This window comes from Accipiter gentilis, chromosome 11 (genome assembly GCF_929443795.1).
Source record: "Accipiter gentilis chromosome 11, bAccGen1.1, whole genome shotgun sequence".
Lineage (NCBI taxonomy): Eukaryota > Metazoa > Chordata > Aves > Accipitriformes > Accipitridae > Astur > Astur gentilis.
Genome location: NC_064890.1, coordinates 13,775,447 through 13,793,708, shown reverse-complemented (window position 1 = coordinate 13,793,708; position 18,262 = coordinate 13,775,447). Strand labels below are relative to the sequence as shown.

General features: G+C 41.6%; 1 protein-coding gene and 1 long non-coding RNA gene across 4 annotated transcripts in view; one reads left to right on the top strand and one right to left on the bottom strand.

Annotated features, from left to right (window-relative positions):
* GSAP (gamma-secretase activating protein) overlaps positions 1 to 7,292 on the bottom strand; it is a 47,543-nt gene extending 40,251 nt beyond the window's left edge. For both annotated transcript variants that reach the window (XM_049813662.1, XM_049813661.1), the window contains exons 1-2: positions 7,101 to 7,292; positions 3,468 to 3,541 (exon numbers count right to left, since the gene is read on the bottom strand). In XM_049813662.1, coding sequence (XP_049669619.1) covers positions 3,468 to 3,541; positions 7,101 to 7,185 — 159 coding nt within the window. In that variant the 5' untranslated portion in view covers positions 7,186 to 7,292. The remainder of the gene's footprint in view (positions 1 to 3,467; positions 3,542 to 7,100) is intronic.
* A 117-nt stretch (positions 7,293 to 7,409) lies between these two features.
* Positions 7,410 to 10,169, top strand: LOC126044297 (uncharacterized). Of its 2 annotated transcripts, none has more exons than XR_007507632.1 (3): positions 7,410 to 7,978; positions 8,550 to 9,254; positions 9,558 to 10,169. It is a non-coding gene; the product is annotated as an uncharacterized LOC126044297 (long non-coding RNA). The 2 variants fall into 2 exon arrangements; XR_007507631.1 differs by lacking the exon at positions 7,410 to 7,978 and having other exon boundaries at positions 8,005 to 8,700; positions 9,079 to 9,254.
* Positions 10,170 to 18,262: the final 8,093 nt, after the last annotated feature.

The window sequence follows — 18,262 nt, the reverse complement described above, 5'->3', positions numbered from 1 at the left end:
GTCTCATTATTGTTGTGCCAATGACAAAAGTCTTTGACTTCTGATTTAAACATGGAAAACAAAATGTCTTTATATTAAGACACAGGCTTCAGGCCTCCTAATTTAAGGTTAAGCAAGTGCTTTCACAAATAACCACGCTTTGCAAGTGTGTCTGAAACGCTAACATCCTCTGTGCTTAGCTACTGAAAAATATACTTTACAAGACTGGTTAGAGCACTACAACAGTGCCCACATCTGTGCATAAGCAGAGATGCTTGTTTTCGTGTTTACTCTGAAGATTCTTGCATTGCCTTGCAAAATAGAAGTGCGGGCACTAGAATTCACTGTTAAAAATATCTTCTTTACACCAACTATTAATGTTATGAAAGACAGACGCCGTCAAAACTACAGTACAACAGAATACCGTAAAATAAGCTTGAAAATAAAGCTCATTCTCCACCTTCCCCTGATTTCACGCAGAATGCACTTGATTTACTTCCACTTAGCAGACAAAGGTTGTTTTCTATTTGTATCTATTAGGAAACAAGCCAGGGCAGCTCAGTTTAGTTTACATCCTTGTTCGTGCACTATCCTCACCGACAATGTCACAGCTAAATTTTGCTGCTATAAAACCAACAGGAAAGGCTCACAGACATATAACTGTGTCTTGCGAAAGTGGTAGCTCATTAGTTATAAATAGTTTATCATGAAGTGGGGAGAGTGAGAGAAAGAGGTATTAAACTGCCTTAACTCAGTAAGATCTGTAGTTTCTTAGAAGCTGTAATTACATCATGTTTCTCCAACGTAAGTTTAAGGAAACAGAAGGACTAACTGCAGACACTAAAAGCAGTCTGTTTTCCCCAGGTAAGCTTTCCTGTGTGATGAAGTGTATTAGCAGAACAGAATAGCAAAAACCAAAGAATACTTATATTTTAGAACAAGTTTGTAAAAATTTAAACTAAGGATCAAATTGGGACCTAAAACTACTTGTCATTCACTAAGATGCATACACCAAGACTCTTTTTTCTTCTATATAAATATAAATGGATACTCCACTTAAAAGGTTTGCGGTAAACCGTAGAACTATACCCATTCATTGTCAATGGACTGTTTGAGGAAAGAAAACATTTGGATTGAATCCTTAAGTCAGTAGTAAAGTATAAAAAGACAGACACACAATACTCCCAACATTAGGTGGTTTTTAGCATTCTAGCCTTGAGAGCGGAAAAAAAATTCAGTCCTGGTTTAAGGTATCACAGTCCCAAGGTGTGACTGCAGCTGACAAAGACCTAACTAATTTAACAAAAGCATAGACATCAGGAAAGGCACAGCATTAGCAGCTCAGGACCCAGCCTGTTCAGGACACTGGTTAAGTGCTATGCAGCTACAGCCTGGGACACCACATGTGCTCCTACCAATATACAAGCCACCTAGACCAGCATGAGGTTTAGGGCAGACATACCCACATGTTCTTATCATGCAAGCAGACAAGTGTGGATGTATTGACTCCCATTGACATCAATAGCACCTAAGTGGCTACCAACACTTTTAACTGATGAGCAGAACTTCTACTGATCTAAGAAAGAAATGTGTACACACAAACTATGAGCAACTTCTCTGTGGGAGAAGCATCATACATTTAATGCAATACCACCTTAAGATACATTTGTTCTTCACGAGAAAACTCCAGGAAGTATCTTCCAGTTTACCCATTAACAAGCGTAAAAAACAGTTATAGTGGAAGCAAACAAAATATGTCAGCATCCTTCCCAACAGAGGAATAAATAGATGGTGCTTCTTCAGCAGGCTGACTCACTCAGGAGAAAAAGATCAGACTGCTTTAACACATTAAGAGAACAGGAAGAGAAGTAGAAGCATCCTCTTTGGGATGGCATTTGAGAGGTGCAAACTGCAGCACAGCTGTGCAGTTTGTTAGTTCCAGTTCTCAGACTTTGTCACCCAGCCATTCTTACCACAGGCTGCAGAGGTCACTTTATTCCCCAAATTAGGAAAGAGAAACTACAGTGAACATTTTCAGTGACTTCCTATGCAGACTTTACCCATAGGTTCAGGGAACTAAGCCTAGGTGTTCAAATCCTCCTGCGAGTCATCAGCCTATTCAGTCAATGAAATCTAGTGGGTTATTTGCCCACCTTCTCCACCCCACATACCTCCTCCCAAAGTATAGCCTACAAGTTGCCAGTTCTCTAAACTCCACCAATGGTTTTGCTCAGATCCCTACTGACCAAAGTGGGAGCTTCGATACCTAGCGTGCAGGCAAACACCAACATTCAGATGTGTGAACCTTGAGCTACAACGCATCCCTTGTGCCAGTTGCAAGAGCCTGAACAGCATACAAGGCAGTTGGACTCCACTGTCAGAAGCCCCAAAAAGCTTATTGTGATATTCCACAGATGCTAGAAAGCAGGAACATCACACACACACAGTAACAGATGTCCTGTTGGGAACTAGATGGGTTACTTTCATTAAGTCTTTCTAGAGTTTTGAGCAATGAAAAAGAAAAACTTGACACATTCTTTAGTGTTGTTTTTACTGTTACTTTTGTCTTGTACAGACTCCCCTCCCTATGCTTGTACTAGAGGAAACATCCACCCACAGTTAAAGTGTATTATACCTTGATGAAGACCTCACGTCTTCCCTTAACTCTAGGGAAGCTGGAGAGTTTTAGCACTGTTGAGCTGGAGGGGAACAAAAGGCAGTCCTATTCTACTGGAGTCTGCTATCTCTAATCCGTACTCTTCAAAAACCAAGATCCTCCAGAATCCAGCTGGGTCTACAGATTTCTCCGAGATGCACAGAAAAGCAGCACAGTTTGTCTCATCAAGGGGAAACCTTCTCAAACCATATAATAATCTCTTGGAACTACAGGCATTTCAACCTAAAAGCTATACATATGCCATAGAGTGTAGAATGCTATGTTAAAAAGGGTAGCTCTTCATACTTCAACACATCAAATAAACAACAGTTACTTCAGACTACTTGCAATAAAGTGCTACAGATGAATCTTAAAGTAACAGAGAAAGCAGAATTAGTGTTAGATAAATGGCATCTTAGCATATATATTGGTAGGAGGAAACATATTTAACTAAAGCAGTGCACATGAATTTAAGCCAGACTTCCCTAAGAAATTCTGAGGGTAAAAGAATGTGCTGCTTACAAAGAGTTTATCTGTTAAAGAAACGTCATTTCGCTCAGGGTGAGATTCTGGCCCCCCAAAAAATCAAGAGCAAAACCCCTATGGATATAATCAGTTCGGTACTTTACTCTCCATTTCATCATTCTTAACCTTTGTCTGAAGTGGAGATGGGTATTTTCCCATTGCCCAACCCCCCAAGTTGTAATCAGTCGAGTTTTCGTGTTCTAACCCTCACTGCAAAAAATTTTGAACTACAAGGACTCAGTTAGGCAAGATACACATATGGTGTTATTCTCTGCTATATTTTTATTAAGCTCCAAGACAGACATACCTTCCAGGTATAAATAATTTTACTGTTTCTTTCAACATTTACAACGTAGAGTGCTGATGATTTCCCAGAAGTATCTGAAATGATAAGTATCAAAAGGCACAGGATTTTCATTTGAGCTGGTTCATCACACAGTTTATGCACACTTTAAGCAAAGATACTAAATACATTTTTACATATAAATATTTCTTTGTACATACCAAAATTACTCCCTTCTGGAAAGACAGAGAGAATATTTCTTACACCATGATTTAAATCTGATAAACTTCAACACAAAATACTTAAAGGGTTTCAAAACACACAGGAAAGAATTATTTATGTAAATTCCTAACTCTTCATTATAATTGTGATTCTAATGGCCACTACCTTTTGTGATGAAATGGAATATGCTTTTTTCACCATCTTCCATTCACAGAAATTAAATTGCATTTATCCATTATACACAACACGGGGTTCCAACAGTTAAGTTGCACTCCAATCCTCAGAACACTACAGGGAGATAGAACCAGCCTGAGGAAAAGTGTCCCTTGCTCCCACCTGCCCCTTCAGCATCCCAAAGGAATGCCTGGAAATAAACTACACCTTCAGAGATTAGCTCTACAACAACACACACACATGCACACACACCCCCACCCCAAAACCCCAGAACCACAAGATTAAGCACCACATGCAACATACCTACAAGGGAATTAAGCAATGCAGGACAAGGGATACGATGTGGGATGTGAATGGAAGAGTAGGGTTAAAAGGGAAACAGAGGAGCAGGAAGCTAGGATGGACAAAGAGAAGAGCACATCTGGACAAAGCAGTGCAAAATAAGAAGGAAAACACCAGAAAAAAAGATAAAATGTCATACTCAAGATGACCAAAATGCATGCTTTCCTGATGCTGCTTTTTTGTTTTCTAATTGCTGCAGCCACCACAAGTGCGTTTATCTCAGATGGAACTTTCATTAAAAGTGGAAAATTTGCCCTTAATAAGGTTAAGAGCTGCATGATTGGTACTAGTTTTAAGATAAAGGTAGCCTGTGGTTCAGTAAGCATCAGCAAAAAGAATTCTCCACAACTCTTGGCAAGCATTTTGTCAAGTTCGACGCTATTTACTTTGCAGTTATCACGAAACATTGGCAGAAGACAGACATGTGAAACTTAAGATTCACAAGCCTGATACTATAAACTGGCTTGTCCAGCTTGCAGCGATATGAAAAAAAACCTTTTTGTATTATCAGAATGAAGTAAATTCTGTATTTTATTGTGGGAGGACAATGAAAATCCTTTATGTACATTTAACAACTTAACACTTTCTACTGGTTTCAGATCACTCAAGGTACACAACAATACTGCTACATTAGGGCTAGTTGGTGACAACTGAGAAAGTCTCAGATTACCATATATTCTGCTCTTCTTTTAGTGGAAACTTCCCAGAATGTAACCACCACCTCAAACTTTCAAGATGAGTACTACCGTCTCCACACTTCTCTCCCATACAATACTTTCTCAGAACAGAATTTAGCTAGAGAAGGTCCACACAAAATCTCCATGTCAATGAATTTCTCTATCAACCAATTTAAGAGATCTTAAAGATGTTGAAAAGGTTCCTTTTCAGAAGCGAGTTTCGTGTCACTGAACATTGTCAGTGGGAATATGGAGCCAAATTAGAAGTGGCAATCATCTCTGCCCTTAGAAAGTCCTGCAGTAAAACTGCACATGGAATTACAGCTTCTTCCTCATCCCCACATGATGAAGGGCTGCAAAAGAACCAACGCAACCTGCCTGCCCAGCAAACAACTCACATCAACATACTCCGGAGAACGCAGTGTTTGATTTCCTGAAGGCCGCTATACGTGGCTCATACAAAAATAAGCGGAAAGAAGAGAACGAGGCTGGTTCTTTTCACATGGTGCTCCCCTCTCATCATCATAGCTACTCCCAGCTCTCATGCAATTAGAAATTCTCAAGCTATCAAGGGTTTTCAAGTCCTCAGGAAAGAAAATAATAAATATGAATAACTATAACATCTGAAACCACTGACACAAAAGTACCATGGCTCCTAAAAATTGCTTGCTTTCTGTGAATAGGTATCTTTTGGATGTTTAAATGAGTCTTTTCAAATTCCTGCCTCCCACCTTCACCCGCCTAACCCAACAGCACTACATCAAGGGGAAAAGTCAGTACACAGACAAAAGTTGAAATGCCATACAGCAATACTGGTATCTGACCAGATGCACCTTCCAACCTAGATTCTTCTGATTCCGTATTACCAGGGGCATTTACTGAATGAAGAGTCTGTATTACATTTTAAAGAGCTGAATACAATTGTCCCTTTCCCAAACACAAGTCAGCACCATTTTGAGATTGTTGTGACATAAATGCATAGGTTGACTGATTGAACTCATCACAGATGAACTGATAAATTCATAGATTAATTAAGTATGGAGAATTTCAGAATCTTACCTCAAATCCCTTCAGTACACCATTCAACAGTTGTTCAGTAAAGTACTTGGTGTATGTGAAATCATCTTTAACAGATTTGGTAACTGATGGCTTGGTAAATAATTTTCTTTTATAAAAAAAGCTGATACCTTCTAGTTTACCTCCAAACAAGTTGTTATGAAACTATCTGATAACAGCTTCTCAACGTGGGAAGCAAGTTAAATATTTGGAGTTAATTAAAAGCAACCAAAGGAGTTGAGGTTTCAGGTTGCATCAGTGACCATCTATTTCTACTGAAGTACTACTTATTACATTTTTTTTAGATTAAGGTTCCCATCAGCTTCTGAAAAGAAGAACTGAGCCAGCTGCCCTGCAGATGAATGAGAACAAACACAAGCAAAAAACCACAGGGCCAAGAATACAGGGTGGTCATTCTTTTTTTCCAACCACTGCACCAAGTGCTCGCTACGCTACCTATAGCACACTACTGTGACAGCTAACACTTCATCTAATTTTAACTAGCACTCATTTACCACACAGACAAAAGTGTTTGGGTTTTGTTGGTTTGTTTGGGTTTTTTTTCCTCCCAGAAAGGGGAGCAGTATAGAAGCAGGAAACACACTAGAAGCCTTTTTGGGAAAATACAATTAAAAAAAAAAAAAAAAAAAAGAGAAAAAACCCAAACGCGTGAAGAAGCAGAACAAGCTGCCGAGTGTAGCTGACGCGCACAAGTGCTTTCGGCACGTCAGAAGTCCCCCGAAGACACCAAACTTCCCCGCCTGTGCAGGGAGCTGAGGGACGAGCCCCCCCCCCCCGCCAAGGCGCGGCCCGGGGGCGGGCGTAGCTCGCTCCTCTGGGGCCCGGCCGAGGCGGGGGGCTAACGGCGGCCGCTCCCCCCACCCCGCTCCGGAGGGTGGCACTCCTCCGCCGCCGCCGCCATGAGCCCCGACACCCGCCCTCCCCCGCGGCCGGAGGCGGCGCGGCCCTGACTGGAAGGCGCAGGCCCCGGGCGAGCCGCACCCAGGGGTCTCGCCCCAGGCCCGGCTCCTCCGCCCGCGGGAGAGGGCGGCGCACGGAGGCGGCTGGGAGCGACCGGGCGGCCGAGGGGGAGGGAGCCCTCCTCGGCCCGGCCCGGGGAGCGCGGGAGCGGGCGGCCCCGCCCCAGCGGAGCCCTCCGGCGCAGCGCCACCGGCCGCGGCGTTACCTAGAGCCGCCGCCCAACCCCGCGCCGCCAGCCAGGGGACCACATCCCTCTGCAGGTCAAACTCGGCTACCAGGTGAAGCAGCATAGCACCCTCCTCTCGCCCCGGCCCGCCGGGGACGCGGGGCGACTGCCGGCCCGGCTCGGCTCCAGCCGCCGGAGCTCCCCGCACCGGCGACTACGGGCCGGCCGCCACCATGGGCCCGCCCGCTCCCGCCGCCTCGGCGCCCATTGGGCCCCGCGGCTGTCACTCGGCTGGCGGCGGCGCGGAGTGGCTGGGCGCGCTCCCGCCTCCCTCCGTCCCCCTCAGCCGGCGGCGGGGCGGGGCGGGCTGGCTCGCTCGCTCGCTGAGGCGTTCCGGCGGGGCCGGTGGCTCTGCGGGGCCTCGCCGTTTCCCGCTCCCTCCCGGGTGACGGGAGCCGCGGGGACAGCGCCCCAGAGCCGCGCCACACGGGGGGGCAGCCTGCGTGCGTGGGGCTTCAGGTGGTCTCGAAGGCCTTCGTTTGCCCGTTGGGGCTGGCGCCCGGACTCCTCCCGAGGCGTGCTGGAGGAAGGGCTGATGCTTTTTGAAGCTTCCCTCACGGGTGACTCGGAGTGCCTTAAACAGTTGCCTGTGGGTGAGGCCTGGCGTCAAGCTTCCGACGTTCGGTGTCCGCTGATCAGAAGGCCCCGGTCATTTGTTGCCCGCCTCGCGTTCCCCCTGCAAGTGTTCGGTGTTTTCCAGAACTTCAGGCAGCATCCCTGTTTTCTGAGATTAGGCGCTGTGAAATTGCTCGTTGAATAGATAAGTCTGTCTGTGCAAACTGCCTTGGCAGAGCTGAGCGTGTCCTCTCAGGCTAGGCCTGGCATGATCCAGCTTTTCATCTCTGCTAGGAAAGGAGGTAAACCTTGGTGTCATCTTGGGGGGGGGGGGGGGGGGGGTTGTGGTTTGTTTGCTTGGGGTTTTTTTAGCTTTTGAAAATATTTGTAGCGCTGATAAGATGCTACTCCATGGCTATCTATAGCCTGCCTGTAATTACCATTTCCCTTCTGACATGCGCTGGCTGATGTCAGCCAGCTAAAAGTGGCATAAAAGTGGATAGGCTGTAAGGGCACACACCAAGCTAGACATACGCTGAGTATGGACCAGCTTGAGCCTTTTCTAAGAGGTAATCCAGTACCAAGTTTTTTCCCCTCATTGCTACGATTTGGGGCTATATAAAGACCAGACGAGAATCAGATAACGTCTGCAAAGTGCAGACGAAAGGCAAGTTGATAATCGAAATGCAAAGCAGACATACGCTTTCTCTCAAACTCTGTATTGCCAGCTTTTACGATTTTATCACGAGTTTCATAATCAGCACTGTTCTTAAAGCTCCTTGGATCAAGTGGTTGTGCAAAAGTTTCAGCTTATATTTTCACTTCACTTTTATAAAATAAAGCTTGCAAATGTGACTGGAATATTTATTTCAGAGGCAAAAGTAGAAAACAGACAAAAGGTCCCAAATGGATGCATTTTTCAAGAGATGAGGTGGGGCTAATTCATGATTATGAGTATTTGGGAATGACACAACCAGAGAGGCAAGCAAAGGAGGGAAACGAAGCCAATGAAATGACTGATTCTGTAAGTATGTGCAAAATGGGAAATTTTCACATGGAGAAAATCTGTGCCCAGAGCTGTAGAGTGCATTTAAAGCCAGGATGAGGCCAACTGGCCGAATTTTTGCTTCTGCTGTAAAACAAAACAAAAAGAAATGTGGACATGGGTAACAAAGATTCTGCCTATAACAGCAGGCACTCCAAATGCAAAAGGAAAAGAAAGAAAATTAAATATAGCTGTCTAGTTTGATGGCCCTGCATTAAAAAAAAAAAACAACAAAACAAAAACAAAATTCAAAACAACTGTCACTTCTTTTGTTTCAAAATCAACTATGTCAGTTATTATAGTTCTTGAAAGAGAGCCCACATAACTGATGGATGAATTATTTTCTAATATTTACAGACCAAGAATCATATGACAATGCTGTTCTTCTAGAGTACCTTACACAATATGAGAAAGGCCTTTCAGACAGTAGAGCTGCATGGACTTAACCAGAGCAACTGCTGAGTCCACCATAGAACTTAAGCTGGTCAACATGACTAAAGGAAATTGGAAATGTTCTCAGATGATGTGAGCTGGTGAGTAGCTATGGAGACAAGTGGGTGTAGAGTTCCACTGTCGTCGCCTGTGCATAGGATCCATTCTACAGTCCTTATTCGGGAAAGGACTGGAAGAGTTTGTACAAGTTGCTGAAAGAGGTTGTACAAGTAAAGATTTCACTGTCAGGTGTGCAGTAGGAAAAACCTTTCTTGTTAAGGAAATAGTTAACAACAAAATTTCCCCTCAGACTGTGTTTTCACCGCAAGGGACCCTTCATCATTTTTGTATACCCAATAATGTTTGCATTATCTCACTGAAGTTTATAAATATGCTTTCTTGAGACTCTTGGCATAGAGTGGGACCTCACCTCCAGTGCACCATCCCAGGAACTTGGAAGAGCTTCTCTGATGTTAATCCCTGAAACCGAGGCAAGACAAATTCTCTCAGAAGTTTCCCTGTCTTTTCAGTGAGAAGAAGGAAGTGATAGCTTGACAGATGAAGAGATTTGAGAAACAGGAAGGGATGAGGCGATTCATGATGACTGTCAGGGTTTAGAGATACAGAAGCATGAGAAGAGCAACCACGTAGATATGGGGAAGATGATACCAGCAGGAGCTGAAGGAATTGGTAGGAGCAAGGAGCCAGAACAGAAGGTAATGAGGAAGAAGGAATCTGGAAAGGCAAGACAAAGGTTTATAACCTGTGTAGAACTGAAGTCAGTATTCCCAGAACTGAAGTCAGGATTCTTAAGTTTCTCTGTTGCCCAGCAAATGATTTGAAATCCACTATTTTCTAGTGGCTTATCTGTATAATAAGACAAGATATTATTTCTGCCAGTTTCTTTGGTTCAAGTGGTAAAGGTTTCCTTGTGACTCTTAAAGGTCCAACAGTGCTGATGACCCTTGGGAGTGTTATTATGACTCCATGGTGTAATTATCTGTGCTTTCTCAAAAAATCACACACCATTACATGTAAAAATGAAAATAAAACCACTTCTGGTTTAGATAACAGTCTCATTGGTTGTATCTTCATTCAATTCTAAAATGTGATCTGTGCTATAAGAAAAATAAAAGGGGAGTCAAGTAAAATGGACTGTATACTACAAGATGAATGGTATTTCAAAGAGAACTGATTAAGCTTGTATAAACAATGCTTTTTTTGCAATTTCTTATTTTTGAAAGCTTAATTCACAGTCATGATATACATTAGGAATGCATATATCTGCATTCAGTTGCCAAAAATATATCTAAGAGAAAGCAGATGGTTTGCCTGCCTGTTTGTATGTTTATATAGTACAGAGGAAATACTTCCAATCAAATAAATGAGGTTCACAGTAAATGGAGAAAGTGATGCAGTTTCTGAATTGATTAACTTTAGCCGTCAGACTTTTTAAATTATTGCAGGAAACATCATAAACTGCTGACAACTGATGTCAGCATTAACCTTAAAATGAAACTTAGAGTGCCTACTGGCTAAAATGTACAAGATACCCCATCTTTCAAGAAACAACAGACAATTGCAGATTTGGGGCTGTACAGTCCTACATTTAAGGAACACGCAAACGATCTTGCATAAGAATTTGCAAAGCCATGAAGACAACTTAATCCAGTGCTGCTCTTTCTCCTCAAGATACCACTACCTAAGTGTTTGCTACAGCCACTGTCACCTGAATAGCACCTAATACTTTGAAGTGGGCTGGGGTTTCTTCTTTCTCTTCTTGTGTTCCCATTGTTATATGCTGGTTTTATTTTCTCACTTCTACCTGTAATATCTATGTCCTTCACAACTATGAAAAATAATTCACAGATTTAGAGCTTATTATGTAAAACTATTATTCCCTGAGCCATCAGCCTGGCTACGCACAGTAAAGGCCATATCTACAGGCCCAGAAATCCAGGTTGAATTCCTAGAAGCACACCACATTCCTCAGAAACCACAAAGCTGACTCAGAGTACTTCAAGTAGTAACTCAGCACAGTATATCATGCCACCTCAACCCTGATACATAAAATTAAAAGCTTGATGCAAAAGCCATAAGCATCTAAAAAAACCTTTACACTGTCTTCAGCAGGCTTTGAATTAAGACAGAGGGTCTGATGTATTCTTGATAACATCTGCCAACTTTGCTAGATGGAGAAAGAAGCTCTTGGTTTAAGAAAAACCAACCCAAATTCTTATCTCTGCCAAGTGAAATTAATGTTATAACCTATTTCTGACTTTTGTTTCCTTTTTCCTTGCACCATGAAACCAAATCGTGAATTTCACTTTCTATTTATACTCGGTTTCCTTTTCTGATTATCACGCTCAGTTAGTTTAGTTTGGGTTTCTAGAGCCAGGCTGAAGCTGTGTGCAGGCACAGGAGCTGATCCTGATGGAGCAACCTCCAGGATAGGGATGTGAAACTAAAGCGCTTAGAAAAAAAATGACAGATTAAATTTTTCTATATTTTTTTTTTAATCAGGAATCTGTTCCCACCTTAGTAATGGGAGGATCTCCCTCAAATTGTTAGCTGGAGTGGGTCTTGACCATAGTCAAGCAAATCATCAGAAAGCAGTAGTGGCCCTACTGGTCATATTGTAACCAGCATCAGCATTTTTTACCACTGACAACACTTTTTGTGCTAATTGCGTGTGTGCCTATCATCCCTTTTCTAACAGTTCATGTGGCAGGAATTACAAAATCATAGCATGACACAAGTGTGGGGATGATGAGGCATTGCCCCCTGTCCTGGCATCGACGTGTGTAACATACATTTTAGCTCTTTCAACAGAATAAAGCTTTGTTCATGGAAAAAAATATATGGAGCCATAATTCACCAATGTGTTCTGCATCAGGAAATTATACTTAAGACTTCTTATGAAGAATGAATATCTGAAATAATTATTTAAACGCATGACAGCCTGGCAAACAGCTCATGACTTCTTCGGGAAGTACTGCTTACTGAGGGCAACCTCTTTTCCTGCCATTCCAGCAACAGAGGGTTTATTGTCATCGTGTCTAGACAGTTGTTTCCTTGAAGAATGTTTTCAGCCAGTCAAACACAAAATACATAAATAAATTATTTTCCTTAAGGAGGTAGTCAATATGTTTATTAAACCCTCTAGGAAACAGAAATAAGATGCAATTAGGAATCAATATTTTGGTAGTAAAAATAAAGGCTGTAATTCAAGGTTGGTTGAGTAAAATACCTTTATTTTATTGTGTGAGAATGACATTGTTTTTCACTATCTTTAATCACAGAATATGAGCATAAATCAGAGTAGTTCCACTGAAGTCAGTCAGCATCCGTTACAGATGCCAGTGGTTCATGGATGTGCTTTTCTATGCTTTGTTTAATAATTAATCATAGGAAATAGTCTTTTAACTACTAAGGAAAAAAATTCCATCTTGCTATTCATGCTTATATTGAACAGCACCTTCTTCTTTTAAATAGCTTCATTGAAGTCAATAACATGCTCAAGCCAGTAACACACTTCAAGTCAACAAGGCTTCTGAAACAATTAAGGTATTCCTCAAAGCAAGGGAGGGGAAGAGAATGGGACCTAACGAAGTCCCTGACTGTTGTCCAAGTGGCCTTTTTGATTCCGCCTGTTCTCCCTCCGTGGCCCAGGCTCTGAGGCTCCTTTGTTCTTTACACAGACTCACCCCTGCTAGCGCCGACGAAAGCTCTGTGAGCGTGCACTGTCTCAACAGCTGTTGAAGGAGCTCTTTGCTCTGTGTTTATTCTTCCAGTTACAGCCTCATTAGGACTCGTCAGTAGTGTTTAGAAACTTGCCCTTTTTTCCCATGTGATCTTTCAGTTTTGACTTCATTTTGCATTGCAAGAGGACAGTGTCGGTACTCTGCAGCAGACTTGCAACTCTTTTGGGAACAGATACAATAATGCATTTATCAGCAGATCAGTTCCAGTTTCTTTCACTTTTCAGGTATCTTTTCATTTTCATTGTCATTTTTACTATAAAATGTAAAAGAAATATTTAGCAGAAATGCATCCCTTCAAAATGTAAGGACACTACAGAAGGGAACAGCACAGGATGAATTGATCCGTTGAGTTTCGTCTCATTGAACTTCATCTGTTTTGAAACCAGGGTTCTAGTATGAGTTCTTTGTCTAGGCTCCTTCTAGTTAATGAAGAAAGAGAAGAACTCCAGAGGGCAACTGATAACAACCTGGTTTTGGTACTTACTTTATGGTGCATTTTGCCCGAGTCTGGATGCTGGGTCTCCTGTCCTTTCCCATCTCCTGTCATGCCTACCAGGAATGTGCAGCTGGAGGCCTGGAGGAAAGTGGGACTGTCCGTTTCCGTGCCTGCCTCCAATTAGATCACATAGAGTGTAATATGGAAGGGGGCCCTGGGCGTGTGGTTTGATGAGCAGCTGATCTAACAACTCATGACTTTTGAAAGGATGGTCCCAGACTTCCTTTCCTTCTCCTTTTTTTTCTTCCTATATGCATTCCCAGGTCATCCAGCCTCTTTGTTTGCCAGCTCTGCTGCACATCTGACACCTCTGTGATCCAACTCTACTTGAGAACCCTCTAAAATCCATTTACTTTTTTTCTAATGGTTTAATTTTCTGCCAGGTTATGAAGGTGTCTCCAGTCACAGAAGGCTTTTGTAAGTGCCACAGCCATTGCAAAGGGAAGTGGTGGTAGCGCGCAGCCGGCAGCAGGGAGGACAACAGAAGAATACACCTCCCTGTATTGGTAGCAGTGAAGTGTTAGACCCACATGGCTCATTCAAGCCTCTGCCAAACACTATCCTCTGACTCTCAAGTTGAAAGAAGCAGTCATTTTTGCCCAGCATCGCTCTGGTCCATTGCCCAGCCACTGCTGGCATGGTTTCCAGACCAGAGTACTTATCCAACTGAAAAATAACCTTGAGGAGAGAAAGGAGGAGGTGGGAGGGTCTGGTTTCAGTAACATCAGCTACCTATCAAGTTTACTGAACCATTGCGTTGAAAGGGTTGCTGAAAAAAATGAAGATACTCTACAGAACTGGGAACAAACCACTCACGCTGGGCAAAGGGCCTTGGGGAAACCTCTTTTCCTGATGTTGGTGCTCAGTTAGGCCAGTTTAAGTTTGTGCCAAACTACAGCCTTAGGATGGGGCTAATTGTCTGTGGAGGCACCTGCTTCTCTTGACTTACAGTAAAAAGGAGCCTAGCTATCAGCTCTTAGCTGATATAAGTCAGGCGAGTAAAACCCATTCTTTGCATCCTTGGCCTGATTTCCTGTTTCCATCAGGATCAATAGAAACCACTAGTTTTTAATACCTTATTTGTATGCTGTAACAACCGTTCTTTTGATACAGTGCAACACTTTAAATACATTCAAATTATACTCTCGAAATCTGAATACATTTCCCCGGCACATCCTAAAAATATCTTTTATTTATTATATGTGTTGGTTCCAAACAAATGTCACATTAATAAGCAGAGAGGCTTGGGTAGGTGTACGTCATTAGTCACGCAGTGGTTTCTTTTTCCAAAATACTTCCAGAATTCAATCTGACCTCTTTTAACAATGAACTATTTATAGGATTCATAAGGGCCTTATCCTCCAACCCTGACTCAGCCAAAACTCACCACTGACCTTGACCTCCTGTAGTCTATTCTTATAGACTTACTCATGTGAGGAGCTTTTATTCTCTGACCTGACTTGGGGAGCGTATTCTCATGAGTATGCTTTTGCAGGCTTGGTTCCCAGCTCAGTGGGACTTGGTAAATGTCACAGAATCAAGCCTTAAGATGCATATATTATTTTTATAATGTTATAAATACAAAAACAAGAGAAAAATATGCAGCTAAGTTCTGCTTCCAGTACCGCAACAATAAACTGAGTGTAATTACATTAGGTTTTTACAGCTACAAATGAAACCATTGAATTCTTATTTTGGAAGAGAGTGCATATATTTTTAGAAGAAAGCAGTCAACTAATCATTTCTGAATCATAACAACTATTACTGAATAAAGTAGTTTTTTCTCAACAAGATGTAATTATTTTTAGGTGGAATATTGTTGCAGTTTTAGGTGATTACACTAGTGCAGTATGACAATGGCAATTTTTTCCTGTATTTTTTGTATCTTCTTCTGTAATGTCTAAAAACCTCTTGTGTTGATGTCCCTAATAATTTTAAATTTTTCATTCTGTTACAGGATGATACTCTTTTAGACGCTCATATATTGTCATTAGTGGATCTGGGTGACAAGATGTGTTGTCTGTATTAAAAAAAATACTCTTAGCAGTCTACTGTCTTTCAGTTTGTTTGAATGACTCTTCCAATTATAAAGATTATAAATGGGTATACTTGATGTGTCTTCTTTCCAACCTATATTGTGTTACATATCTCTTTCATTTCTTTTCTTATTTTCTCACTTTAAAGCAGAAAAGTCCAACATTTTAGGTGCTTTTCTAAGTCCCCAGTGCTTTTTTTGTTCACATCTGAACACTTCTTTTTATTGCCCTGTATTTTATTATACGTGGTGAAAGTGTATTTATTATATACTTGAATCATCAAAAGTGGTCTTTTGTAGTTTATTTGTTCTTTTGAATATAAGCGTGTAATGAAAAAGTGTCTTCAGTTAGCTGTCTACTATGATGCCTAGGCCTTTTTCTTGAGTGGTTACAGTAAAGGTGGAATCCATTATGCTTATGAGTAACTGAAGGAATTCCTTCCAGACAGCACTGTCATGCATTTATCAGCATTTGACTTTATTTGTCTGTATCGCCAGTTAACCTAGTTTCACCAGCCCTTGGAGCTTTTTGTATTCTTTTATAGTTCTAAGTGACCTTTGTAAAAAAATTTGGTAATCTGCAAATGTTGCCAATGTACAACATACTTATTTTTCCCAGTATTCTAAGGTATAGGTAGATACCGCCAAGAAAATGATAGCATTTCATTCTACAGTAGTTGCCTTCCTCTATATACTTAGTGAGATGTACTTGATTATCATGATAGTAGTGCAACTTCTTCGAGGTTTGCTTGGAGACCATGTAGAAGGTGCTTACAGGACATACTCAGTTTAGCATTCTTCTCCTCTTGTTTCTTTTCCTAGCTTCTTCACACCATGAGTGTAATTGCCGCAACTCAGTTCTTATAAAAAAGTCTCAGAGGCACATACATCTTTCCTTGCTTCTGAAGACCCACAAACTGCAGGGGCACAGGCAGAAAGGAGTTGCCCTTTATCAATCGTGTTGGAAGCTGAGGCTCAGCTTTTTTTTCTTTCCCAAGACCAGGCCAAGGCCATGCTGGAAAGCAGACCACATCTGCCCTAACTATCTCATTACTGGCATCAGAGCACACGGTTCTGTTACTGGACCCCATGACAATTCTTGTCATCTAGGTCAATACTTACAAGCGGTATCTGCAAGGGGACTTGCTTGCTTATTAGTCATGTGAAGGCTCCACATGGATAAACACTACTCTTAGACCTGCGTTCAGCACTTCTATCCATTCCAGCTCCTTCATGTAGTCCTCATGTTTGATGGCCATTGACCCTAATGTCCTACAAGCAGCAGTCTTCGTGCCTTGTCTTTTTTTTTTTTTTCCTAAGGTGTCCAGCCGCCCTCCATTCCCTCCAAAACACAGCTGCCATAGATATCTGTGCCAAGTTCCCTACAAGCACATACTGGCCAGCCTCCTCTTCCATCTTTTCCTCTGCGTGCTCCTCTCCTTTAACCTTAGTCAGAAAACACAAGCATTGAAATCATTATATCTGACATGCTTACAGCTGCCAATCTGCCCTGGTGTCTAACCAAAAGCCTTCTTTTTTTTCTTTCCTCTTCCTCTTTCTCTCATTTGGGGCTACTGGCTCCTCATTCCACTACAAATGCCACCAGTCCCAAACCGAGGAATGCTGCAACTTCCCACAGCATTACTTAATTGTTCTTGTAATGGCAGGAGTGCAGAAATTGAAAATGTGTTTAAAATTGCGTATGGATTGCATTGTTGTGCCTTCAGAAGTGGTCAATTCCAAATGCTTCTGAGAAAGGTGCAAGAAGCCCCGTGGTTGTCAACTAAAGATATTATGCACCTGTATTGAACATTAGGTTTCATTCCAATCTCTAACAGTCAGAGACTGATTTATGCCTCAGTCTAATATTTAATATTCCAGGGTATTTAGATTAATTCGAACTCCTCACATTCTTGAAATCCATAGAAATGTTTAATTCCTTTTAACTTTTAGGCTCGATGACCTTTTTTATCCACAGTCTAATTACAGGGAGTGTACATGAGAAGTAAGAAAGAGAATTATTTAAGAAACTGCCATCATTTATTTGCTTTGAATTAAATTCAAACTCCTGCTCCATCTTCCCTATAGCACTTCTTAGTCTTCTGTGCTCTTTCCTAAGTTAATCACAATTATCTTTTAAATTTGTCTTCAAAGAGGATGCTTTCCATGCTCTGGATCATTCTTATAGCCTTTCCTGAATGTCTTCTGAAGAGGGCCTTAGAAAAACTTTCTTTAAAAACAGAAATAAGGTATATGCACTTGTTTTTCCATTTTGTCAGCACGCTTAGGTGATAAGAAGCGTGGTTTTCCTTTACACGGGCAGACCTCTTTGTCCTGTCATGCTTATGGTTAGGCCTTGTATAAGTCTGTCTTTAGAGACTGTGTTAACCACTTGACTTTGTGATAAAGACTCTCATCTTAGAATTCCTAGAAATATTTTTTTAGTCTTAATTTTGTAGGTATATACAAATGCTACAGACTTATAATACTATTAGATAATTAGATTATTTAAATGAGAAAGTTTGTATGTTAGTTCATGAACTTTCTCACTCTTACAGTGTGCTTGGATGTATCCTGCCTAGTTTTTATTTTAAATTTATCAGTTTATATTAACACCTATGTTATTTACTCTGTAATCCTTCTGCTGTTGTTGTATTTTTATTACAAGAAAAATATGATTTTAACCAATGTTCTCTGCTGGAAAAAAAGCTAAACAGAGGTGATTATTTGTTTTGCATAAAACTTCAGACTCACTGTGCCAGTCAGATCAAAGTCCATCTAACTAGCATCTTGCCTCTGACAGTGGCCAGTAAT